The following is a 27391-nucleotide window of genomic DNA, read 5'->3' as shown; positions in this document are numbered from 1 at the left end:
AATCCGGTCCTTTGAAATTGCAGTTGCTCACAAAGTTGTGACTTTGTCAACTGAGTATTTAACGTAATATATTGAAGGAAGAGTGGCATGTAGAGAAATAGATTGAGTAAAAGCAATGAGAAATCTCATATAGTTGTTATAGTTGGTCAAAGGCCATGGTGGTGACATGGCAAACATATGAAAGATGGCTTGGTCATGTAAAAGCAATACTGAAGATCATAGCCTATAAAAAAGCAAAGTGTGATGCAATATGGTACTATACATTGCCCTAGAGACAGCATCCTACTAATGAAACACGGTTGTGGCAGCATTATGCTGTAGGATGGTATTTTTTCACCAGGGGTAGGGAAGCTATTCAGATGAGATGGCCGGCAAGATAACAATCCTTCGCATATAGCCAGATGTGTAAAAAGAAGAGGGATGGCTGTTATTTCTCTAAAACAATTTATACAGGGTATTGACCAAATACAGCTAAATACATTCTTAAATGTGTAAGGTGAGTTTAGTACCTATGCAAATATATAGCCCATGTGTTAAAAAAAACAGCAATGGCTCACACATTTAATACACCATGAGCCAGCTAGGCTTTTCAAGGAATGAAGTTCTCTGTTGGTGCGGTCTGGCTTTAAACTCTCCTGACACCTTCAGATAGTCTGTCGGAAAGCATCACTGAATGTCAAACATGCAGAGAACATGTTATCATCTGTGTGCTGGCTCACACTGAGTTATTAAATCGTGGTAACTCCCTTGTTAAATCTGATGTAAGCATGACACGGCTGTCTTCTGTGAGAGCGTGGAGCTGTGGGAGTCAGAAGATGAGCCCCAGGGGAGGGGCGCATGGAATGGCAGCGGGAACAGACGCTGTCAATAATAAGATTTATTATCCATCGCCATGTCCCAGGAAGGGGGTACAGAGAGAACGCTGTTTGCTGGTATCAGCCGTCAGGTACAGGAGAAGGCACTTCTTGAAGATTCATAAGAGGATGGAGGATTGAATGTTGAGAGTTTTGACCTGTCAGCCGCCTCAGTCAGAGGGCTGAAGGATCCCGAGGCAGAACTTTTTTCAAAGCCAAGGCCAAAACATTTGAATTAGATTCATTCATCTTTGGGAACTACATAGTTTATCACATTTAGATCCATTTATGTGATGCTCTGTTTTTTATTTTATTTTATCTATTTTTTTTATGTGGTGACAAAGAAACACTTGACTATCTTTTTAAAGACATTTGACTTGATTTTAAGCTGGTTTCATGGAAGAGGATCAGACCTGTAATCATGGGGGTTCATGTAGGTTTGTGCAGATTGTGATGGTTTTATTTGTGTTGCATTAGAATGTTGCCTCCTAGGTTAATAAAGGTTTTAACCCTTCAGAAATTGCATGGGTAGAAGAAAACATGGAAACTGCTAATATAGCATTTTGTGTTTGTTAGTGACAACATATTTATCAATCAAAAAAAACAAATTAAGTCCCTAGGGAAACCATGTTCCCCTTACTTGGACTGTGGCAGAAAACCTCCTGTAGAGGGATTAGTTGGATAACATTTAGAAACTGCCGGGTTTTTTTAGACTGCATGGCAGACTGGTTGCAGACAGAGCAATGAGTGCATGGTGAGGCAGCAAGAGTAGATTATCTGGGGATTCTCCACGGTGCATCAGGGGAGATAGATGGATGGCGTGCAAGCTGCATGCGTCTTCCCAGAGCCAAGTGCCACTTGCAAGGCAATCCACTGTCAAAGGTCTATTAAGGGAAGATTGAGACCCTAGGTGTATGTGTGTGTGTGAGTTTGTGTTCACATGCTCATTGGTCATGGTCCTTCAGTGGAAGATTGAGACCCCAGTGCCCCCAGAGCCACTCAACCAACACAACCTGCAGTGGTTTACAATCAGCGCAGCACTGTCCATCCATCCACGTTCGCATTCAAACACACACATACAGGCACACACACCAGTTTGTATTTCTATCCATATTAAGACTTTACATTGACTCATATTTGTTTTACTTACTGTATTTATGCCTAACGATTTCATTACCCCTAACCCTAACTATAAGCAGCATATTTCAAACCCTAAGCTTAACCTAAAGTTAATTCACACCATACCTCTAAACTGACACCATGACATTAAAAATGGGCTTCCACCACATTAGGACTAGCCTTTGGTTCCCACAAACCAGTAAACTCAAATCTTGCAATATGTATTGAGGACCACGTTTTGACTAGGGATGTCCAGATATGATATTAATATTACAATCAGTCTGATCTCAGCTAAAAAATAAATACTGGCTCTATCACCCTGCATCTCAAATCTCTCATAGTAGCACCTTACAAAAGTATTCAGCCCACTTAAAGTGTTTGCCTTTCGCCACATAAACATAAAGATATTAAAATGTTATCTATTGTGAAGAATCAACAAGTGGGACGCAATCATGAAGTGTAACGAAATTTATGAGACATTTTGAATAAAAAAACAGAAGAATGGGGCATACAACTTGAATCAGCCCCTTTTCTTTCAGTGCTGCAAACTCTCGCCAGAAGTTCAGAATCCCCCTGTTTGTAATCAGATCTCAGTATAATGCACCTGCTCTGTGATAGTCTTAGGGGTATGTTTAAAGCATGTAGAGTATCGTGAAGAAAAAGGAACACACCAGGCAGGTTCAAGATACTGTTGTAGAGAAGTTTAAAGCCAGATTTTGATACCAAAAGATTTCCTAAGCTTTAAACATCCCAAGGAGCACTATGGAAGCAATAATATTGAAATGGAGACCACTGCAAATCTACAAAGACCTGGTCGCCTGCCTAAACTTTCAACTCAAAAGAGGAGAAGACTGATCAAAGATGCACTTAAAAGGCCAATGATCACTATAGATGACCTACAGAGATCTACAGCTGAGTCGGGAGATTCTTTCCATAGGACAACAATCAGTCATATACTGCACAAATCTGGCCTTTATGGAAGAAAGCCATTTCTTAAAGATATCCATAAAAAATCCTATTTTAAGTTTGCCACGAGTCACATGGGAGACACAGCAGACATGTGGAAGAAGGGCCTCTGGTCAGACAAAAGCAAAATCTACAATACAAAAAGCAACACATCTCATCACCCTAAACACACCATCCCCACTGTCAAATATGGTGGTGGTGGCAGCATCATGGTTTGGGCCTTTTATTCGGCAGAGACAGGGAAGATGGTTAAAATATCCAATAAATTTCATCCCACTTCATGTTTGTGTCCCACGTGTTGTTGATTCTACACAAAGAAATACAATTTTATATATTTATGTCTGAAACTTCAAATCTGGAAAAAGGTCAAAAAGTTGAATAATTTCGCAAGGCACTGTAGACCATACCTAGACGTTACCCTAAACTCAGTTCACACATTAGTCCTAAATATAACTGTTAGCAAAATAGGAATTGAAGACCAGAAAAACGTCTTGTTTTGGTGCATACGGTCCTCAATTTGATAGAGAAATTGGAAAAATAGTCCTTACTCCAAAACAGCCAAAACAGGAGCAGACAGATGCACACACACATAAAGTCACACACACAAATATATAACATAGGACAAACACTACATCCAGATGCTATTAAGGAGCAGCCATTGTAGAATAGCTATGTGTCCACAGAGTAAAGAGGGCAACCATCATTATGTCTTCAGGGAGGTTTTAGAGACAGATTGAAGTGCAGGTTAAGAAAGTTAAGGGTGGGCATGTACTATGTTGCAAGGTGGGAATCATGGCAATACCTTTGACAAGCCCTATTTGTCATCTGGCTTTACATCCAAAGCAAACCCACTGTTGTAGAGATGGATTGTGGGAGAAAAAGGGACCCCAAGCCTGGCAACTAATCCCGTACAAACCAGCAGCACTGCCCTCTTTTCCTTCACTGTGCTTGCCTTTGATGAACAAACACATTACCTTTAACTCTTGCAATTACAATGAAGTTTACGACACAGTTCCTATGGAGTCTTTAAACTCCGCCACAGTATGGCATTTTATTTGATTATAGTCCAGATTTTAATAAAAAACATCTGAAATTCTTAAAGTAGAAAAATATTTAGCTTTAAAATGTTTTGAATGGGTTTAAAATATAAACAATCTGAATTAAGTAAGTTTTCGATTTTATCATCTTTGGTCAAATTTACTAAATCCAAAGGTCTTTATCTATTTCTGTTATTGTGTTTATGTCAGAGAATCTACTCGCTCTATAACTGAACTCTTATTGAAAATTTCACTGCTTTTTTTTCTGCTTGAAGAAAAAAAAATCTGATTAGCCAAAATTGTTATTTTCTATATTTGGCCTAAAAGAAACCTTCACACTGGCAACTGAATGCTTCGGTAAGGCTGCCAGCTTTTTTCTCACCTTTTGAATGTCAATCCAGGATCACTCTTTATTTAATACTGGTGGTTATTTTAGTGCTGCCTGAATCACAGAGGTGTGATTATGGTATATTAACACATTTATTTAAAGCTTTTATATGTGCTTGTGTTGGAGACGGTTAAAGCTCCTGACTGTTGTTTGTTCAAAGCTAAACGTTAACCTGAGATGGATTATCTGGCAGATGAAACTAGTGCCTGTTTATCACAGCTCTGAACTTCATGCTTTGTTATTGGGCAATAATTAAGATTGTGTTGTTTATGAACAACTTGTGCAAAAGTGAATACAAAGTGGGCTTGTCATCAGGTGCAAAAACTCATCTGTTATCCCTCTTTTATCACTCAGAAAATACTGCGGGCTTTGCTTATTAGAAGAACCAATGTTTTCTCTAACTGCTGCTCAGAATGAGTAAAGGCAAGCAGGAGAATTACATAAACAGGGTTTGAAAGTAGAAATTTTACCTTTTTATTGGAGTTTATCATTGCATTTTGGAAAGCCAGTCTCCATGTATGAAAGCAAGATACTTTATACCAAGCACAGAACCTCTGTAATAATTAAACACACTCAAATCTGTCAAATGTTAGCCTTTGGATCTTGCCTAATCTCAGAATTACAAGCAAGTCAAGAAGCAGGTCTGTCTAGGAGGTTGGGGATCAATGTTTAGAAGATGAATAACTTAAAGAATTTTAAAGTAGTTGAAGTTAAAATAGCTATTTTAAATTTTCAAATTTCAATTACTGCATTATTAAGCCTTATGTTCATGGAGTTTTAGTGCTACAATTGGGGCTACAGGTGATTTTAACTCATACAGGATGTTTTAGTATATAAATACTTCAGTTTTACTTTACTTAAACCTGATTCAATCTAAGTTGTTTAAATGTTTAGAAAAAATTAACTTGATCATGTTGGACAAAGTCCAGCATGTTCTGACTAAACAGTTTATAGAACTTGTGGGTTGCTGCAGTGTTATGTTTCATACACCAGAAGCAACCAAATGCAAAGAAAGGTGTCAGTAACTAAAAAGAACAAAACCAATTGCTTTCTTTTACCAGCTTTACATTTTGGACTCCACTAGACTCACTGTTTCTGGGAAGTCTTCTCTGTTGGTAAACTAATGTACACAGGACCTCAGATTATCCACAATGCAAATTCATTTTTTTGTCTCAGTGTGTCATCCAGGCCAGGCTTTCATAAAACAACATGATGGATATGCATACAAATAAATAAATAAAAACACATGGGGCCCCTCTTTTCCCCCGATTCCAATCGCTCTAGTCCTCTGCTTCTCCACTGATGGATTTGTAAAATGATATAACAAATGAGACTTAAAGTGAGAAGGAAGGAGGGAGGCAGGGCAGGAGGGATGAAGGCACAGCACAGAAAGACAGAGCAAATGATTTATTAGACTCATAAAAATTCTGCCTCTGTTATTCCCTTTCATTTTTATATGTGAAGCTTATTAAAGAGCACACCTGCCAGAGTCTTCAAATCTGTGTGTATATGTATGTGTGTATGTGTGTGTGTTTGAAATGATGGGAATGTGCATTTGTTGATGTGCTGACTGGATACATTTTACTGCGGCCTCTGTTTTTGTGTGTGGTCAGACTCATCCATTCCTTATTACTGCTGTCCACAGATACTGTCTCTACATCCCATCTAAGCCCCGCCTCCAAGCGAGTGTTCAGGACACGCTACAAGATAGTGACCCGTCCGGGTACCAGTGGTGTGCAGACTCCGCAGTACAACCCAGCGCTCACCTGGCGAGCAAGGAAGATTCAGTCAGCAAGGTAATCTATGATGTTATATCCGAGTCGTCTGCAGCAGGGGCCGGACATTTATAGTAACCAAGAGTAGAAAATGGCTATTTAGGTATGCACCACCCACAATGGGTGGATCTTCTCCTGAATCTCATTACAGCCACACTTCTCTATAAGTACTGTGACATGTCAGGTGTCAAAGTAATTATAGAGTTTTTTGAAGCTGTGCTCAGAAGACCAGAATGTATATTTCCCCCTGTATCTAAATAAAAACTGTTTGAATTGCTCTTAAAAAAAAAAAAAAAAACTGAAATTGACCACATTAAACAAGGATATCAACACTAATGTGTTTTTAGCTGAGAAAAAAAGTCAGGGCACCCTTCTAATGGCTGGTTTATCCTAGTTCTCACAATCTAAATAAATATCTTGCCCATGAAAATGGATTCAGCAGCAGCCTTATACAATTTATTTCTTTAAAATAATTTTCCTTTATAATTACTTAAGTGATCAATAACAGCAGCTTCTTAGGTTGCTTCGAGGTACTACTGTTTTACTGCTCTTAATGGACAGTTTAATTTTGGCTCCAACATTTGTTTACGTTGACTTGTGTTCTAGTTAGCCTCCTTAAAGGCACACCATGTAAATTTTGACCAGTAGGGACGCTAGACCTTTAACGTTTGCGTCTAGCAATCCTTGTGGCCACAAGCGCCACAGTGCTGTCGCAAAAGTCAACAAAAAGTCAGCCGGCCAGCCTCCCATGTCTTTTGATTGGAGACCTAGGTGTCTTGGTTTGCCTTGGGGGACGTGAGAAACCCTGCTGCTCTCTGGAGAGCACTGCTAGGGCAGGCTGGCTTTGTTTCTACTAAACATTGAAAATAATAACAAAGATATATAACTGTATACTTGGAGCAAAGCTTTTACTCACCAGTCTTATAATAAAGTTGAGAAAAGAGAATCAGTTTTACATCTGGCTTCTTCTTTCAGCCTGCTCCAACTCCTTTCCAAGGTCGACTCTTGTTTTTCGGCGTGCACGATTCCGTTAAACTTTTTCTGTGCCTCAGCCATGACCATTAGTCCAGCAGGCAGAAAATAGTAGCGCAAAAGCCTTAGTTCCATGGCTAAAGAAGATCCTGTGGCCATAAAGCGATACGTTCTTCCAGGTCAGGTGACCTGGCCAATGACGGCACGTTTTATCCCAAATTACATAGTCGATTTTTTAAGAGGGGAGCCTCGTCCGTAGCATTAATAGTGTCAAGCGCTGTAGAAGTAACCACGAGGGTGTGCTGCTCTGTTTTGATGCTTCACTATTTAATAATGGCTGAGCCATTAGCTATTTAACGCTTTCAGCTGTTGATACTGCAGTAGAGTACTGTGTGATTAGAATGGACCATTTCAGGGTTTGAAACTGTGCACCTAAGAATTGCATCTTAACAAAGGAGCTAAGACAAACAACACGTGGGTCAAAGATGGTCAAAGTCTGCCAACACAGGTGCTTTAGCATTATTGGCGTACCTAGCATGTGATTTTTGTCAGCATTTCCTGTTTTTTTCAGGAACTAAAAAGTTTTTTGTTTTTTTTTTGACTGCAGTTTGCAGGTCTTAGCTAGTTTTAGCTTTTCATAATTACTTGATTGATACAATAAAAATATTTCTGTGTTATTTTACATTAATATCTTTCTTTGTTTTTACTCCTTTTGTTTATTTTGACTTAAAGATATACTGTGCAGGTTTAACAGTTAAGTATTTATTCTTCTTTTTCATAAATCCCCTTAAAACGGTTTGACATGTAAAATAAGTTTTCCTCTACTTAACCCTTCCTGTGTTTGCTAAATAAATAAGATGCTGTGTCAGAATGACTTTAGTATTTATAACTTTCGTACTTCAAAAGACATTATCCATATAAAATAAAATAAAATAAAATACCCATTTATGCAAAGCAGCAGACTGCACTGCTTTTCCTCTTTTCCTATCCTCTGGTACAACTCTGGTTAATTTCAACTTGTTGCCTGGAACATGAGCTATGATTCCTTAAAAAGGCAAGGGTTGACAGATTTTGCCAAATAACAAAATATCATTTTTTCCCTTGCGCTAGCCATAAACATATAGATGTTTGTCTTCAGGATGTTTGACCTTGTAAATGTACTTTTTCAGAGCCCAGCATCGCAAGACTTTGCTCTTGCTTTGAGCTAAAATGTTGCCTGTTGTGGGAAAAGTGCTCACTTCTATTCGTATGCATAGTTCTACATGCTAGCTGCAATGCATTCATCACTTCTGCTTGGTGACACACCCGCTTAAAGGGTATTACCACTAGGGCTGGGCGATATAGAAAAAAAGCTTATCGATAAAAAAAATGCATATTGATCGATATCGATAATTATTGAAAAGATTTGAAACCATATTTTATGTGCAGCTCTGCCTGGACTTTTTATAATATTGCTAAATGATTTAATTTTAATAAAAAACACAAACACAGACTTCGAATTAAATCTTTATTTAACCAACTTTTTTAACCATAACAGAATTGTTTTAAAGAAAAATAACTTAAGAGACCTGAGTTATGTTATTAAATACTGACAAAGAATAAACTTAAGTGACCAGAAAAGTGACCAAAATAAATATAACAAATAAATAAATGCCCCCCCACCGCCGCCCCCGTTTCCGGCTTTAATCTGAGTTATTACTTTGAAGTTTCTGGCCCCTCAGCATTTTTATCTCAATTGTTAGAACTACGTGGGAAACTGCCCAGAACTGAAAATATATATATATTTTCCGAAGATTCCTCGGAGGAGAGCCGCGGCGGGGCCTACACAGCTGGTACTCCTTCGGCTGTGAGCGGCTGAGATGATAAAAAAAAGTTGGTTTCGTTATCAGACTGGTTTTCACTGGTTCCCGACACATTTTCTAGATGACTGTGGTTTGTTTTTGGTCCGACTTGCCATGACCGAAATACTGCCAGACTGCCGAACTACAAAAACCTTTCTTTGAAACAATTTCCTCCGCCTCTCCTTGCTGCACAGCTTCATGTGCTCCATGTTGTGGTTTGAGAGGGCGGCGCTTGGTGACGGCGTGCCTGGGTCCGCGATTGTGATTGGTTGGGAGGAAGCAGTGACTAGCATAAACCTACATGCTAGGCTACAATGAGAAGGAAGGAAAACTGCGTTTCTTTTTTATCGAACTTTTATCGACCCTCTTTTTTTCTATTGCGCCACACGTCTATCGATCGATATATATCGTTATTGAATTATCGCCCAGCCCTAATTACCACCACCTAAAGGGCTGAGTGTAATAGTATGCGCCTTACTCTTATATGAACAAAATTGCATGGCGCTGCGATTAAAATTTTTTTAGTTTTTTTTAAATTGCAATTGCATTGCATTTCAGTTAATTACCCAGCCCTATTTCCCACCTAGTCAATTAGCCTTAAATCATTAATTTGTGACACAAATATTTCCTCAGTTTAACAACAATCTTGAATGATTTATTTAAAATTTCAGTATGAGATCTTAAGGTCTTAAGATAACCTACACTATCCTTTGCAGCTTAATGTGTCTCCATTCACAATTAAAGATCTGCGGATATTTTTGAAGTTGGCGACTGTTTTTAAAGGTACTTCTCTACTAACTTTTTCATTTGCTTGTTTATTCCATGATTCAGTTTTGGGTTTTAAGGGAAGTGAGGGAGGGGTGATCATTTGTTTAATCTAGATTTGGTGAGACAGAGGGGCTTGGAGCGTGGCTGGCCGCAGCCTCTGGTGACTTATTACTATTCATTTAGCTGCTGCAGTAAATATTGATTCATCAAGGGATTTTCAATTTGAGCCCGTTGACATGCTGTGAAATATCACCATGTGTGTACAAGTGAAGGGAGAGATAGGGTGGGAGGGGGGACAGGTCGGGTCCCCTGGGATGGGGCCACTCTACTCGTTCATCTCTCAAGCTTATCTATCAGTTAAACTCCAAAGAGCAGCAGCTCCTTTTATCAGTTTGATGCTATTGAGTGGTGCATGAGCTCATATTCTTTGCTCTTAACTACGGAGTGCTGCTCTATATCTTTGGCCTATCACACCTACTGATCCCTCCTCATAGGTCCTCAGGTCTTATCTCTGTGGGTGATCACCACTGCATCCCATTCTGCTTTAAAAAGAGCAGCTGCGACTTAAAACAAGGAATAAGTAGTTAAAAAATAAATCGGGGCACTGGATTTTTTATTTCATGTTGAAGAAATGATCTTACTATTCAGTTAATTAACAAAAAAATGGTTTTCAATCTCTTAAAAGAGGTTATAATTGTTTTGTAGTGATAATCTGTTCATAAAATTCTCTGATATTTTTACGCCAATTCCAGCGTCTATTTATTTTATATTTTTTAAACCACCTGTTAACCTAAACGTTTTTTGAAAGAAATCACATACTTTTCAAAGCTAAAAATCCTTCAGTATTATTGTCAGCATCACATGTCAGCAGTTATATTGTCTGATACTTGGATTATTTCAGGAAGCAAGTCCTGAACCGTAAAGACCTACTGTGTAATGTATCAGTGGTTTCATATGTGGCTACAAGTTTTGGATACCACTTTTTTCAGTTTTCAGGAGTCTTCATTCTGAAGTCAGCAGGTTGCAATACTCCCAGTGCCTGATCGTAGTTACATGTGGTCAAATATATAGCGCTGTTATTGCTGACATTTAAATTAGCAAAACATCAGCTTACCTGCCAAATGCAAGTTTAAAGTTATCTTTAATGCCTGCATCAATATTGTGCCAGTGCTTTTAATTAGTCAGCCAAATATTTTTAAATGCAGCTATGAATCATTTGTGAATATAATCTAACAAATAACTCTGTTGCTGATCAACGCCTCAGTGAATTAATGGCAACTCAAAGCCAGATCACATTGACTATGAGAAGAAAATTAATGAGACTTTTAACTTCTTCAGCTACAGGCTTCCACAATAACACTTTGGAACGCCATTAACTTGCAAATTAACAGCGGTCCAAACAAGCTACTTGTAAAGTTTTATTGACCCAAACTAATTTATAGGTGAAAGCAGCCTAAAATCAACAAGACATATAGTTTGAAATCCAGTTGCTATAACTGCAATCTCTTTGTTGGCACTTTCAGAACTTTAATGAAAAATAGTTTACAGTTAAAGATATTGTTCAAGTGTAATATATTCAATTCACTCACCAGTTTTTCAAATAATCCTAAAACTTGTATTGTTTTTCCTTTTTTTCACCTTGTGTCTAACGTTTTCTTTGAAGGTGATGTATTTTTACTTCAAATGGGTTTCTTTTAAAGTGGACTAAAACGGCATCATGTAAGGTCTTACCTAATGTTGTAAAAAAGCTATTAAATTGCTATGAATTACTTATGTGCTTCCACGTAGTTAAAATTCTATTTAAAACCCAATATTCACCACATGCAAAGATATATTATGAATTTGTCCTTTTTATACTTTTGTACCTTCTCACAGCTATACATTTTAATATATTTGTAAAGAGACATTCTGTAAGCTTACAATGAAAAATATCTATACAATAGCCTTTTTATATGACCCTTTAGAATTTAAACCTCTTTTGATCAGCAGACTGATACCTCAGTGGTTCGGTGGCCATGTATCTATAAGCCTGTAACCTATTTTCACGAATTTACTTTGGTTTGGAAATTCGCACGCTGTTCTAAGGATGTGAGTGAAGATGTGTCTGACCTAGCAAACAATCAAAGCGTTATATTCAAGATGAAGTTTGCCGATACTAAGAAGCGAACAGCATCGAGCTCAACTTAAGACACCAATGCTATCTCCATGTAGGGTGGAAAAAAGAAACCAGAAAAAAAAAAAAACATTGTTAAGTACAATTGCACGTTATGAGAACAAGCAGGATAGTGCTGCAGTTCTGTGTTTTCACCACAGGTGGCAGAAACCTTTGAAAACTCAGTAATGCCTCTTCAAGCTAGCCTGATAAACCAGACTAAATGTGAGATTAAATGTGTAATTTAGTCTGGCCCCAATGAATGACACAATGGAAGATTGTTGAGAACAAACCGTTGTTTTTCAAACCATGTCTGTGCTTATTGGCCAATGCTCTGACCAATGAGCACAACTGACTGTGATGTGGTAAGTGTGACAGGAAGCTGGTGGGGGAGTGTAAACAAACAGCCTGTGGTTAAAACAGCGAATACATCCTTCTCAAAAATGAATGAGCGAAGAGCCTCTTCCTGCTCACGTTTCAAGGAAAACCCCAAGTCTAATCCTTCTAAAACTGAGTCCAAAGCTAAGTCAAAAATCGCCATTAGATCCAGCAGTCTTTCACTCACGACTATGCCGAGAGAAGGCCGCTGCGGACGGGCTGCCGTTAGCCCTGGCTGCCGTTAGCCTCGGAGGTCCACTGGTTGCCGCGGTCCTCTCAACTTCGGAATTTTTTTTTTCATTACTCATTTAATCGTTAAATAGACCATATAGTGACGCTTTAATATAATTATTATATTACAATTAGTATAATATTCTCACCTCAAATGATCTTAAAATGTACTTTTATTGAACAACTGCAACAGAAAAGAGAACTTTTAACTTTCAATGGAGCGCTCCATTGAAAGCAGCTGATGCCGGAGTGCATGCTAATAGTTCAATAACTGTTGCCATCTTCCTTGTGCTTTCTCCAGCATTGTGCAAATTTGTCGTCACGCCCTCAAAACCCTGCCCGCGTTGCATCCAAAAATTCAAAACAAATCTCTGCGTTGTGAATGGCCCGCCAGTTCTAGGGCCTGGGGCATTGATCGAGGCTAGAGCACTCACAGGCACTGCATAATTACGCATTTTGATGAGTCTCTTCAAATGCAAATGAGGCTCGCTTGAACTTTTTTTTTTTCTCCACAAAGATAGAAACACATTTGTCAAGTAAATTCTGACGTAGCAAATATTTGCCTCACATGACTGTCATCTGTGTCGGCATCCTGAATGCAACGATTAGAATCGCACTTCTATCTCTACCTCTCTTAATGGCTTATATACCATTGCTAATACATGCTGACATGATAAAGCATCTACAACTTGCCTGATTCCTGCACATTCATTAACACTTCAGTCCATTATCTGTTGTCAGCAATAGTTTGCTACCTCCACTTCCTGTTTGTAACAGCCAAGCATAAAGTCAATCTAGAATAGAATAGGAGAAAATGGTGAATGCAATATTTTCTCCTAAATCACTCATTCAAACTAGTAAAGAATTAATTTGTTTGTACGAAAGCTTCTTTCATGAGGCCCATCACAATCATCAATGATACAGAACAACAGGAAACGTCATCTATTTTAAAACACTTTTAAACTTTAACAACAACAGAAAGCAAATGATTAAACATGGATAATAATGTCTCACTAAACCTAAATATGCATTAGAAACCATATTAGTCTCTTTAAATAAAACTCTATACTTTTTTTACGGACATAAATTGCACTTAATGAAAAGAAGAACATGACTATAATACATAAATAAAATTGATATGTTACATCTGATTCAGTAATTCAACTATTGATAATCTTATGATTATAATTTTAAAGGTATTTTAATTAATATTACATGTTTTGAATGCTTCAAATGGTTCTCTCTTGGAAATTTTATGCACATAATTTATGTGTCTTAATACCGTACCAGAGTCAAATGAAAACTTTGAAAAGAATGAACCAAACAAAAAAACCAGAAGGTCCATTCTTTTTTTGGATGGAACCATTGAATTTCCTTTAAGTCACCAGAGGTGAGCCTCTCCACCGAGTATTCTATGCTGTTACCTAGTTTTAGTATGAAGATAGTGGAGCCGGGGGGTGATTTACTGCTGGGTGGCAGTTTGAAAGGGGAAAGTGGAGGAGGAGGAGGAGGAGGGTTAGCTGCAGTATTTCAGGCCCTGCCACCAGAAAATAGATATAATCTCAACATTAACTCCATTAATAGTATCAGGAGTTGAATTAAGAAAGCCGTAAAGCATGCACTCTGGAGGATAAATTACAAGCCAGGCGTCTCCTCATCCCTCTCATAGCCTCCCTGTTTAAATCCACTGCTGTCTTAAATACTCCTAGAGATTTTTTTTTTCTTCTGGCTTTTTTTCTCTGGCTTCTTTTGGGAAATTTTTATCACACAGTTTCCACATCATTTCATTTATGTATACGTCAAAGCTAGCGACATGGCAACGGTTCCATAAGTGTAGTCTGTTTGAGTGTGTATGCTGTACATCTGTTCCGTACACACATGCTTGGCCTCAACGCTCATCTTCTTTAGTGCTTCAGTATCGATCAGCACAGGATGTAAGAGACTGGGCAATAAAGTGAAGCCGCGCTCCCTCTTCTTCACTTCTCTCCTCCTTTTCCCGCATTCTCATTCCTGTACATCCTCTTTTATCCCCCACTTCACTCATTTACTCATTACTTATCACATTAGTCATTTGTCTGTCGCTTACAGTCCCCCTGCTATTCCCTCAGCTGCTCCTTTCACCAGTCTCCTCCTGGTAGGTTCATCTCTTGGTATCCGATAAGCACCTGGAGAAGAGTCCTTGTATTCAGAGTTATCCAGGTGACTGTTTTTGCTGCGCTTTCTTTCAAGGGTAACTGTTTCCCGATATGAGCTCACTAATGCTTGGGTTGCAGACAAATAGACAAGGGCAGCATTATTCTGAGCAGTCGCGCGACCCTCCAAATTCTTCCCTGTCACTAAAACAAAAGTCGGATCATTCATCAACAGCTCCCGTAGTGCTGAATCGTGCTCTCCTTTATTTGTGCATCGCGCCGATCGGAGCTGAGCGCACTCACACCTGCCCACACAAGCACACTTGTCTCAAGGGAACTCTTTTTACGCCCTTTCCTCCGTCCTCTGTTTCTTCCTTTATTTTCCTCGGGTTTTACTCACTGTTCATTTATTATGAGTTTAGGTTCTTTTGCTTTGACCTCCAGACATCATCGTCCTGTTTTTTTAAGAGACCGAAAGTTTGTGAGGTGTACAAACTTGACAGGGCAACAAACCTGTGAAGCATCACTAACACTTTAGAGACCCTATTAAGTAATAGCTTGTTACTAGAAATATCGTCTAAGTTAGTGGGCTTTAATCCTGATTTTCAGTACTGACTATCCTTCATGTTCTAGTTTTTTTTTCCTTCCTGGTTTTAGACGGTGGCTGAAGAGGTAATGCAGTCATTTAATTCAGGTGTCATGGACCAGAGACATAGCTAAGACATGCAGGACAGTGAGTTTAAAGGAGTTAATATTGAAGACCCTTACACTAACATATAGAATTATTAAATACAAATTATTTTATTAGTTTGATCATACAAAATGATATTTTTTTCTATTGAAAATCTTTTGTCAATGATACATGAACATAAACATTTTAGAAGCACAACTCAGAATCTGGTTTTTCTGTCGGCTCCCTTCTGCCAAGACCTACAGAATGCACTGGTTTGCTGCACAGTGTGAAACAGCCAGGATGAGAATCAACTCTGAGGCCATGGTTCTCGATTGGATAAAGGTGGCTTTGTCCCCTTTAGGTGGATAAAAGTTCCTGCCTCCAGTGGAGGAGTTCAAGTATCTTGGGGTCCTGTTCAGGAGTCAGGGCATCAATAGACATATCAGTGCGGCTGCAGCTATAATGTGGACACTGTCTGCTGTGGTAAAGAAAGAGCTGAGCCAAAAGGCCAAGCTCTCAATTTTCTGGTCGGTCTAGGTTCCTAACTTCACCGATGCTCATGAAATCTGGATTGTGACAGAAAGAATGAAATCCCGGACACAAGCAGCTGAAATGAGCTTCTTCATATGGCTCGCCCTTCAAAAGGAGCTTGGTCATCCAGGAGAGGCTTGGATTAGAGCATCTTCTCCTCCACATTGACAAGAGTCAGCTAAGGTGGTGCAGGCATCTTTTTCGGATTCTCCCTGGTCGCCTCCCTGGGGAGCTGTTCCAGGCATGTCCCACCAGGAGGTGGCCTAGAGGGTGACCGAGGACACAATGAAGGGACTCTGCCTCTTGCTGTCCTTGGAGCAGCTGCCTTACCCTTGCATAGCTGGAGGTTTCAAACTTTGGACTCACTCTTAAATTGCTGTTTTAAAGTTCTGTATTCGAGCAGCATTTTAAGATCATTGTTATATTTGGAGCTGAGATGAAAACAGGGTGTTGTATCAAATCAAATCCCTGCTTTTTATCATTGACAATGGTTTACATGTAATCCTTCAACAGTTTCCAATTCTAACTGGCCGTTAGCGAAATGCAGAGACGTGCCGACACTAGAACACTAGCTCTTTATTTCTGTTACTGCCAATCGAAACATATAACAGTTTAGACAGCTATGAGCATAATGTAAGGAATGCTGATATATGACCTGTTATATAGACCTACAGCTCACAATTCATGTTTATCTGAATAAACAGTTATTAAACACAAATACATCTTATTGAATATTATTCATTTTCATCGCCAGTTATCATAGTAGAAAAGCTTTCTCTAGCAGTTTGTGATTCATTTTGGAAACAGGAGATGAGCCCCTAGTCTAATGCGCCACCTGGCTTAAGGAACCTGTTCAAATACTTTTTACTTTTACTTATTATTTAGGTAGCACACACATATCATCCTCATCTTATTTTAATCTTACCCTTCTCTTATTTTATTCTTACATCTTATTTGTACTTACAGTCTTATTTTTTTCTCTTCTGTAAACAGTTGCACTGCAAAAAAAAAAGAATTTCCTGCAAGGGATGAATAAAGTAATTTTAATTCTGATTCACTGAGCCCTTTGGCAGAATTGAAATTAGCAATTTTAATCTAGATTAATTCCAGTTAGATCAGTCTAGGTAAAAAAAAATTTCTATGCCCACCACTTACATATGTGTATATATATATATATATATATATATATATATATATATATATATATATATATATATATATATATATATATATATATATATATATATATATATATATATATATATATACACATATGTAAGTATATATCGCATAACATCTTCAGGAAAAACAAAAAAATTGGATTTGTATATATGGTCTAGTATTTTCTTATGTACTAATACGGAGTATTTTTTTGTAATTATAGAGCCATATACTAATTAGGCTAAAAGTAATGCTCTGTGATATATTTAGGGTTTAAATGATTGATCGGATTAGTAATTATTAATCAATTATTGAAAAAATCGTCAGTTAATTTAGATATTGATTAATTGTTAACTGGAAAATAGAAACATGCTTTTAATTGACAGATAAACTCACTTAGAGCAGTAGTTATAACAAGGTTGTAAAAAATAAAAAGGTATAAAAAAAATTTGCATTCTCTATCAATATGCTAAATCCAGAACTCGTCAAATGGAAAAGTTTTAGTTTCACCTGGTTTACTTTCGTAAAAATTATTTTGGAAACCATTGGTTATCCGATTATTATTCCAAAATAAATAATCTACAGATTTATCTAGATATGTTGCTAAGTATACGGCTGTTGTACAGTATGTTCCGTCTCTTTTATCTTTTATACTGACTGTAGTAAATGTTTTCTGTAGGAAATGTCCTTATGTCAAAGGTTTCATCCATCCATCCAACCCAGCGTTTTACTCTTCTATATTCATGGTTACATAGCCGTTGCAGGTTCAGGGTGAGTGATGTAAACAGGAAGCAGGGGAGACGTGTGTCATGTAGTCCAAATATCACATTCCTGTTTCAGAAGTTGCATCAGAGATGATTCGATGAGGAATGGGAAAAGATTCTTCTGAAATGACATGAAGCGTAAATCCACCACAGATTGCAGTGAGATTAGTGTTTTTCTCACTCTGATGTTCAAAGTTGGTGAATAAACATTTGGAACACACTGAGCATTAACACCCCTGGTCACCCCCTGACTAGAGCCTGGTGTCAGGGTTAACTGCTGCCTGTGTTAACTACTCATGTCATATCCTCATTAACCTCCGCTGTGGTTGTGGGGGCCACCCTGTTCTTGTTTAAGCCTCCCTAGGTGGCAGTAAGAGCTTCAACATTAGCCCTGATTATGGCTCCCCTGGCTGCAGTTGCCCCGTGTAGGGCAGCCACTGATCTTGTAGCAGTGAAGCTGAGTGTCTGTGCTGCTGAGTTATGGCTCACACTCAGGTGCTTCATGGACGTGAACGCAGCTGAGAGTTGATATTTACTTTTTTCTCTGTTATTTGCAGCATTGCAGCAGCTGTGCACGTGTCAGCCGTCCATGCAGGTTGTTTTGTGCACGACGTGCGTTTGGGGTAACCCTCTCTTTTCTCCGTAATGGGAGGCGTGAACTCTCGCTCTAAACCCATTTCCAGCCCATCTGAAATACGGCAGCAAATTACCACCAACGGCGCCCTGCACACCAGCCCCAATCCACCCCAAATAGAAGTGACAGGACAGCGCAATTTATCGCTATAACCCCTGCACCGCCCCACCACCACCCAGCAGCTTCTCATGTCCAACCGCCCGCACACATGTAGCAGCCCACTGACTGAATCCTGGATGCAGAGAGCTGTGATTGTGTGCATTGTACATACTGTAGCTGGAGTGTGTGTGTGAGGTCTGTACACTCCAGCGTAGGGGCCAACCTCGCTGCTCTGGCCCCCTGCCCTGCCTATTATCTCATTGATTTCCTCCTCTCCTCTTTTCAATTCTCTCCATTTCCACACTGCCGTCCTTTCCATTAGAGGAGCAATTTAACAGAGTGCTGTGACATGGGAGGAAAAGGAGGGGAGGGGGGACTACAGGATGGGAAACATAAAGTAAAGAGGGGAGGTATTGTGGAAGAGCTGGAGGTGGGGGTGGGAGGGCACAAAGAGGTGTGGAATTAACAGGGCGATGAGCGGATAACGTTCTTTAACATTTAAAAAAAAAAAAAAGTCAGATCTGAACACTACACACTTCTTCCCTTAAACTAAATCATATAAAAGCAACACTTTTTGTTTTTCTACTTCTTTCTTTCAGGACTTTCCTCCAAAACCGCCTCCGAGGTCCCCACGACAGGCACCAGGCATCCGGGCGACGCTGGACTGGGCCCGAAATGTGCTGGATCCGAGGCTCTCTGTACCGGGTGTCTGCCAATAAGCTTTCCCGAACAGTGGCGCCACACACATCGATTGACCGGAGAGGTACAGGTGGTCAAGAGTCTCACACAAGTGTTGAGATGTTTTTTTTCCAAGTCTTGTGTCAAAAAATACTTGATATATTAAGCAGTCTATATTCTTTTCTTCTGTTTTTTTATTAAATCAACTCGTCTTCTACGGGTTTCAAACATACTGAAACTCTTCACAGATGTTGCTGTATAGATTTTTTAGCGATTGAGAGACTTTTTTTAAACAGGTTTGACTGTATCTTAGATTGACATATTAGCCTCAGAGAAATGCATGATGGGAGTCTCCTTTTTCCACCACATCTCAGTGCTTCTATATTGATTGAGGTATGATTACTATGGGGGCCACTGATGTACAGTATGCTCACTGTCAAAAGAGATTCATCTGAGATTAATAGATATTTGTGACATGATGATAAAGATCTGATGTTTAAATTGAGCTTTATTGGTCCTAAGGGGCCCAAAGTGTTTTAGTCCATCAGCATAGAGGTTTGACATCATTTAGAGATGATATTCTACTTCTAATACCTTGTTTCTTACATTTTTTATGTACTCTTTGCTTTTCTGACATCTTGAACAAACCTGTTGTCTGACATTAGTGAAAAATTCTTATCCACACAGGAGCCGTCATGTCGACGTCTTCTCTTCTTTCTAATGTATTTCCGAATCCATTATATTGTGTTATTAGTAAATAATAGACTTTCCCTATTTTGAAACCATGGCTGATTTGGAAATATCAACTGCACCTCATTCAAAGTCTGTTCAATTGCATTTTCCTCTCATTCTGATGCTTGGTTTAAATTTCAAAAAGTTGTGTTGATCACATCTGGACACCTAATAGCCCCGAGTTGCTGCCGTGAGACCGACCAGTTTGCTGTTTGTGTGTGAGGAAGCATTTAATAAAAAAAATAAGTAAATAAATAAAATAAAATAAAAGTAATAATAATTAAAAAAAAAATTTAAAAAAAGGAAGCATTTGAACAGCCGTACCCAAGATAGTGAGCAATGATTCATGGCCTCTGCTTTGAAACCAGTCAGTGGAACGAAGGTCTGTACCCACTTTTTGTTTTTTTTAAACCACCCCTCTCGCAAACAAATATTTCAGATGATCATAGCCAGACTTTGTGGGTAACAAAGCAGACTTAAAGTGTAAGAGTTAAGTAGAACATTGTTGCTTTGTATATTAACGATTGCTGCAGTTTTAGCTGTGAATCAGGAGCAGTCAGAGAAAAGAAAAAGTGAACTGGACCACAAATCTTTGCTGCTGGTTCAGCATCTGTTTGTAGTTCTTTTAGCTTTAATATAGTGATTTGGACACATTTCAGTTGGTATTAAAAATCACAGCCTGTTTGGGTTTTACAGCCAGTTCTGTTCTGGACCGCTGTCAGAGGTCCAGGACTGTAAGTGTTTGTACACCCTGAGGTGGTATGGCCGTGTTTATTCATGTTTGTGGCTGGAGCTTCGTCCACATACTTTATAACAGACTTATGTGAGCAGGCTGTATTTGCCATCTGAAATAATAAAGTTGTCATCTGTCAGAGCGGCGAGGGGGAGGGCCCGGAGAAGTGCATGGTTTAGATTAAAGCCCGGATCGGCCTTTCCCCACTTCACTTCCCTGCCTCTCTTTTCCACATTCTTGTTCTACTAAACCTTCAGGTGAAATTGAAGAGCCGTGTGCTGTTCAACTCGTGACCGGCATCCCAACGTGCTCTCCCGCTCTGTTCCTGCATCCTCCAGAACATGCATCAGGTTTCTGTGCAACAGGAGCTGCAGTTTCACGTCTTGAAATCTCCCCATGCTGTGCCTGAGCAACCCTAAAGTGCCCATCCTTGAGGGCAGCGTTGTGAGCTATAAGGTCCCAAATTTAGAAGCATGATTAAGATAAACTTTAGCCTTTACATCCTCACCTTCTCCGTCCTTTCATAGCCTCCACCAACCCTCACCTTCTTCTCTGCCTGGTATTTATGATGTCTTCAGACTAAAAGGGACATCACGATTCGTCTTGGCTCCAATGTGTCAATCCACCACAGTATAAATAACCCGTCACCTATCAAGTTCTTATTGCATGGGTCTGCACACACACAAACACACATTGCAGGCTCCATCTGATGTGACTAAATGATGGTCGCTTTCTTTAAGAGAACCTGACATGTGGAGGTTCAAACTGCAGAAGATTGTATTTAAATAAAACAAATAAATAAGAACTTTTCTTTTTAAGTCATCCAGATATGCAGCCATGTTTTGTCACCATGTGGATGTACTTGCCTATAATATTGCGCTAATATTTCACAACATACAGTATGTTAGTTTGAAGGAGTTTATGAACTGGTGTGACTGTCAGGCTGTAAATTCTGGATAATCTCTTAATGCTTAAATTGCTCGTATGTTGGCTTCTAAGGGTTATGTTTAAATAAATAAAACATTTCTCAGTATTTATTGAGATAGAACGTGGTAAAGATTCTCAGCCATCCATGTCATAGTCATTCCAACAAAGTTAAAAAAGTAAAAAAAAAAAAAAAAAACACTGGACTTTTTTTCCCAAGTTTGAAGACGTTTGGCTTTCAATCCAGGAAGCTTTCTCAATTCAAATTGTCTGGAGGAATGTTTGAGTTCCAGGCTTATAGAGTGGCACAAGTAAAAGCCTTGTTATGGCTTACAAAACTTGCAAATTGAACCAAAAAGGTCCAATTTGCAAGTCCACCACTTAGTAATGGGGAGTCATTGGGCTCTTTGTTGGCCTGCAATACCTGATACTGGCCTATTCCTCTGAAAAGGGAGTCGTCAGGGTCATTGTTGGCCAGGCTAACCAACTGAGATGTTTTGGTCTCCTGCAAGGTGATGGGGTTTGAGATGACAGCCAGAAGAAATCAACTCTAACCAAAACATTATATAGGAATTTATTTGATGGAAACTTTTCTTTTGGATATCCTTTAACTTTCTTCATGGTGCTTGTGAAAATGTTCTATTTCGTATTATACCATAATTTTTCGTATTATTTTGTTTGTTTGTTTTTTTCCCAGTAAGTAACTGAAGAATTCAACCAGTATTATTTCAAGCTTTTATTTCATTTCAATGATCTAGTTTTACAAATATTGAAGACTAAAACTTTTGGAAAACTAGACAATTGCAAAAATAACATATAAGACCATGCTTTCCATACTGTCTACATTGTTTCCTCTGCTGACCATCCTCCATAGCTGGTGTTAAGCTAGTATTGTGATAAAGTGCCGGTCATTACACTTCAGATTCTTAGTTTTAAGTACATTTGTTTATGATCAGATTTGAAGATTTTTACCTAATTCTTTTTACTGAAACCTTCTGGGGTTTCTGTTGTGAAGGTTTTACATTTTAAAACTTTGAAAACTCAAGAAGTCCTTGTTGCATTGGCTACATTATTACATCTCTGTGATTGGCCTTGGAAATGATCCTCTATGGACTAATGAGAGTTTACATTTGGAAATGGCATAATAATATTCCCATTTTAAGAACTGTTGGTAGTAGAGAGAAAAAAACAAATTGGCTTTACAAAGAAAAGAAAGAAAGGAGAGCAATACAGATTTGCATATCTCTTGTGCTAAATAGTTTCTTGTGTTTTGTGTGGAAACATAAATCTGTTTCTTCCCTTCCTCCTCAGGAAAGTCCTCCAGTCCACACACGTCTCCTGCCCTGACCCGTCATTTAGCCAGGTAACGCCCACAGCACTTGTTTAGCCTGTTGTTTTACCTACACAGCACCAGCTTGAGAAAGTTAATCAAAGTTTGAAATGATCAAGAGTTAAATGTGGGTCATTCTGTTAGTGCTCTTAAAATGACGGCAACTTCATGAAACTAAATCCAGCCAACATGTTTGCATCTGATCCTCCTCACTCTCCCACAGTATTAACTGCCTTTCATCACCACCGGCTCAGGACTATGAGTCCAGAAGTAATCCTTTAAAATTAGTATATGGGGAACACTGGTACCCAGAAACACTCACATGGTTCAAAGCTGAAACAGAAACTCGGTTGATAAATGTTCTCGTCTCACATTACCTCAAACGTTGAGTTTATTATGGATTTTTGTGGTTTGTCAATGTCTCCAGTCGTGCAGTCCAGCGAAGCATTGCCATCATCAGACACGCTCGTCAGAAAAAGGACCAAAAGCAGTTCTGCATGTATTACAACCGCTTTGGCAAGTGCAACCGTGGCACAAGCTGTCCCTTCATACATGATCCGGACAAAGTGGCTGTCTGCACCAGGTAACAATAAGGTTCAAGACTGACTGAATAGAGCCAAATGCTGCCTTTGTTTATCTCCTCCTTTGAAAGTATATGCTTTACTTATTTTTTTTTTATTTGCTAGGTAAATTATAAGTTTATAGGAAGTGAAGGAAAGAATTGACACCAATTGAGCTCAATCCAAATCCCCTAGTTGAATGTTTAATTCTCCTTTTTAGGTGTTAATTTAAATCACATGTGCGATTTGTTAAGCGCAGGTAGGTACAAAAAATCTTATGCACATTGAAGCCACGTTTGATTACTCAGGAGGAGGAGAACTTGCTGAAAAGTCAATGACTCTAGGCAACTGACTTAGCTGCCTAAAGTTTTGTGGGATAGTTTCTTTTTAAATCAACAAGTTACTGATTTATTTTGAGTAAAAGATTGGGAAAGTCAACACCTTCTGCCTCATTACATAACAACTTTCCTTTTTTAAACTTCATTTTATGGTTTCCCTCCTGCAGGTTTCTGAGAGGGACATGCAAGCAGGCGGATGGGACATGCCCATTCTCCCACAAGGTTGCCAAAGAGAAGGTAATATATACACCCACATCATGGCCTACATGTCAGACAACTTAGTGTTTTATAGCTTTTCATGGCGAAGGCCAGGCTTTGGTGCACTGTGACGGTGTAAGATGACAAGCTGCTGGGTACAGTCGTCGTGGATCGTATTTGGTCTCTTGGCACAGCTCCTGTTTCCATGGACGGTGTGGAGTTAGGAAGGCATGACCCAGTGGTGGATTGGAGCTGAAGAGAGAACATCATCAAAGCTGTTTGGATTTTGATGCATACATATTTTTAATGTGCTATGTTGTTGCATGGTAACAATTAATTTTATCTCATGCAAAACATTTATTAATTGGGGGATACTTTTTTTTTTACCAGTATGCATTTGCACAGGTCTCATCACATGTCCTACAATGCTTAGTAAGCTCTGTAGGTTGTGATTGTTTAGGTTTTGCAGCCATGGGACCTGGGCACCCTGGAGTCATTAAGTGGACTATAAACTCCTCCTTAAACCTAAGTAATCAGAAAAAGAAGAGAATCTAGCTTTTGAAACTGTACCGTCAAAGTTTAGACCTCACAAAAAAAAAATGTGGTTGGAACTTTGGAGTTCAGTACAAAAAAAAAATCTCTGCAAACAGAAGTGAACTGAGGCAATGTTGGAATAAAACAAGGGTCCAACATTCCTAAAAATTCATGTTAGAAGTTAGAGAATTAAATAATTTTGTTGTTTTTTTGTTATCTGCTTATTTAGTATCACCTTATTTATTACATTTGTTTTATAATCAAATAGTAATTATATCATTGTCTTCTGATTTTTAAAAGCATAAGCATGTTTATTTGGCCTCTTTGAGAAAGTGTAGCTACTCCAAGAAAGTGAAAGCTTTCTTTGTGTTGACAAACAACCCACAACAGGTGCCCTGCTGGCCTCACCCGTCTCACACACAGTCCCACAATGCAGAGCACCTGTGTTGGTTGTCAGCCCGCTGTCTGTATGTGCTGAGAGCCCAGCTGTCTGTTTGCAATGCCCCCCTCACCTGCAAATGCCCGTCCCTCCCTCCAGGGGATACACCCACTCTTATTTCATGCAGAGCCCCTAAGTGGGGCTGTACACGGCTAAAGTAGACGGGGTAATTGTATGTGGGCATAGGAAGAGTGGGGGCAGCTCTAGGGTGATGCATCCTGCACCTCTCCAAACTTGATCCAGGCACTAGTGTGGATATCCAGGCTTGTATATCCACACTATCTTACCAAGATCCCTTCCAGCTGCCACAAATACTTGGAAACCAAATACATTCCGGCCAACTCCCCTCGCACCCTCCCTCCACAGCAGGGAACGCTACCCGCCTGTCCACCCCTGGCCCTGGTCTGTCCACGCATCCAGGACACATAAACACATCATGAGGGCTGGCCGAGCTGCAGCCTGAATAAATATTTCTGTAGCAGTTAATTAGGTAAAAGAGATCCCATCTCAGTGAGGTGGAGCCTCTCTCACACCCATCTCCCTGCACTGAACTCCCTCTGTGGTATATTTAGAGCTAGCCCCCCTCCTCCCCCTGCATGTCAAACAGGACATCTCTCTGCACACAGACACACATGCTGTCAAGACGCACATCCACTTTCCTGCTGCTCCTGTCAGCTGCAATTAAGGTTATTTAGCTGCTCAGTGTGACAGATTGGCCAGCTCGTGGGACTCATCTGTAGGGAACTGGACAGTGGTGTGGTTTCAGAACCGCATGTATGTTTACAAAGTCATGTAATTTCACCCTCTATTACTCCGGTCATTTGCTTTATGTTTCATTTCTGTCTTCATGAAACTGTTTAGCAAATCACTGCAGCCAAGTTTTCCTTCTGAAAGATTAAGATCAAAACAATTTGCTTTTCTATCATGCACCAGCCAACCCACATGCAAGCCCTATTGTGGAAAAAAAAGAACACCAAGCTGTCCCCCTGTAATAATGCACATATCTTTAATAGAATAGAATAGATTAGAATTAAACTTTATTGTCATTACATTGTCACAAGTACAAAGCAACGAAATGAACTTTCTGCATCTCACCCAGGGGTGTCAAAGTGGTTCCAGAAAGGGCTGTGTGGCTGCAGGTTTTCTTTCCAAGCAAGCAATAGCACACCAGACTCCAGTCATCCCATCAAGTGAGTCCAATCTGAACATGATGACTTGATGAGATACTGGAGTCTGGTGAGCTATTGCTTGGTTGGAAAGAAAACCTGCAGCCACACGGCCCTTACTGGAACCACTTTGACACCCGTGATCTATCCCATCCCTTTGGGGAGCAGTGGGCTGCCACTGTGCGGCGCCCGGGGAGCAGTGCCCTAACCACTAGCCACCAATCCCCTAACTTCCTAAACTCCTTATGATTGGATACCTCCAGACAAATTCAAGAGCAAATAATTATCTTTAGATGTCCTATAAAACATAAACACTTTTTTTTTTGTCTATGATTCAATTCCAGCTAGAAATGCAGTTGTTTTTTGGAACCTCAGCTGTATTTAAGGGGTCAATAGTGGGCAAATAGCATCATGAAGATCAAGTAGTAAAATAGACACATATGGAAAAAAGTTGTGAAGCTTAGAGCAGGACATCACACAGAGCTCTGGAAAAGCTGTCATACAAAAGGTAAAAAATGACAACTGTACATCTACCATACGATGACTGTCCATTTAAACTGCCCTCCTCGGTAGGATGACCTTTAATCTGACAAGTGGCCAACAGGCCCCTGGTATCTTTGGAGCAGCTACAGAGATCTACAGCTCATGATGGAGATGTCGTGTTTAGGACAGTTATAAGTTGTGTACTCTTCATATCTAGCAATAAGAAGTCTGAAGTTTACTCAAAGGGGACACAGAAAGATAAAGGAGAATAAGGTCGGAGTAAAAGTTCTTCTGCATATGTGCAAATATGTGTGGATTAAACAGATTTTGTAAAATACACTTTAAACCCTTTTTAAAACAGAGCCTCCTGTGTTTTTATAGTTAGAGACGGGGTCTGTCTTGAGTTTATGATAACTAGGTAGAGCTTGATACACGGAAATCCTGAAGACTTGATGCTTGGTAGAGGCTACGTATTTAGTTAGACAATGACCTAAAACCAAAAAATACAATGGGATGCTGCAGATCAGACATAACCATGTTTTAGAACTGCCCAGTCATAGTAGAGACATAAATACTATTGAGAATTTTGACAAGACTTAAAAAGGTAATATCCCATCTAATCTCACGGATCTGAAACTGGTTTGTCAAAAAAATAAAGAGAGGCAAAGCCTGCAGCTTCTGATTTGGAAAGCTGGTGGAGACATTCCCCGAAAGTCTTGCTGCTTGAACTGTAGAGAAGGATGCTCTAACATCACAAAAGATGTTCAAAGAGTATGTGTACTTTTGTAAAGCATGGTGAAA

General features: G+C 39.3%; 1 protein-coding gene and 1 long non-coding RNA gene across 3 annotated transcripts in view; one reads left to right on the top strand and one right to left on the bottom strand.

The window, feature by feature from the left end:
• Positions 1-27391, top strand: part of zc3h3 (zinc finger CCCH-type containing 3) — a 76650-nt gene that overhangs the window by 32011 nt on the left and 17248 nt on the right. Inside the window, exons 4-8 of one of the 2 annotated variants that reach the window (XM_038291798.1) lie at positions 6010-6160; positions 19075-19238; positions 22854-22905; positions 23300-23455; positions 23938-24007. In XM_038291798.1, coding sequence (XP_038147726.1) covers positions 6010-6160; positions 19075-19238; positions 22854-22905; positions 23300-23455; positions 23938-24007 — 593 coding nt within the window. Of the gene's footprint in view, positions 1-6009; positions 6161-19074; positions 19245-22853; positions 22906-23299; positions 23456-23937; positions 24008-27391 lie in introns of both variants that reach the window. The other variant, XM_038291797.1, reaches the window with a different exon arrangement.
• LOC119787761 lies at positions 23810-25073 on the bottom strand. The gene is made up of 3 exons (XR_005281360.1): positions 25015-25073; positions 24356-24493; positions 23810-24220 (listed from the first exon to the last, which is right to left on the bottom strand). It is a non-coding gene; the product is annotated as an uncharacterized LOC119787761 (long non-coding RNA).

Source organism: Cyprinodon tularosa, unplaced genomic scaffold, assembly GCF_016077235.1.
Source record: "Cyprinodon tularosa strain WSP-4 unplaced genomic scaffold, ASM1607723v1 ctg30, whole genome shotgun sequence".
Classification (NCBI taxonomy): domain Eukaryota; kingdom Metazoa; phylum Chordata; class Actinopteri; order Cyprinodontiformes; family Cyprinodontidae; genus Cyprinodon; species Cyprinodon tularosa.
Note: the sequence above shows the minus strand (reverse complement) of the source record. Positions and strands in the feature narration are given on the sequence as shown.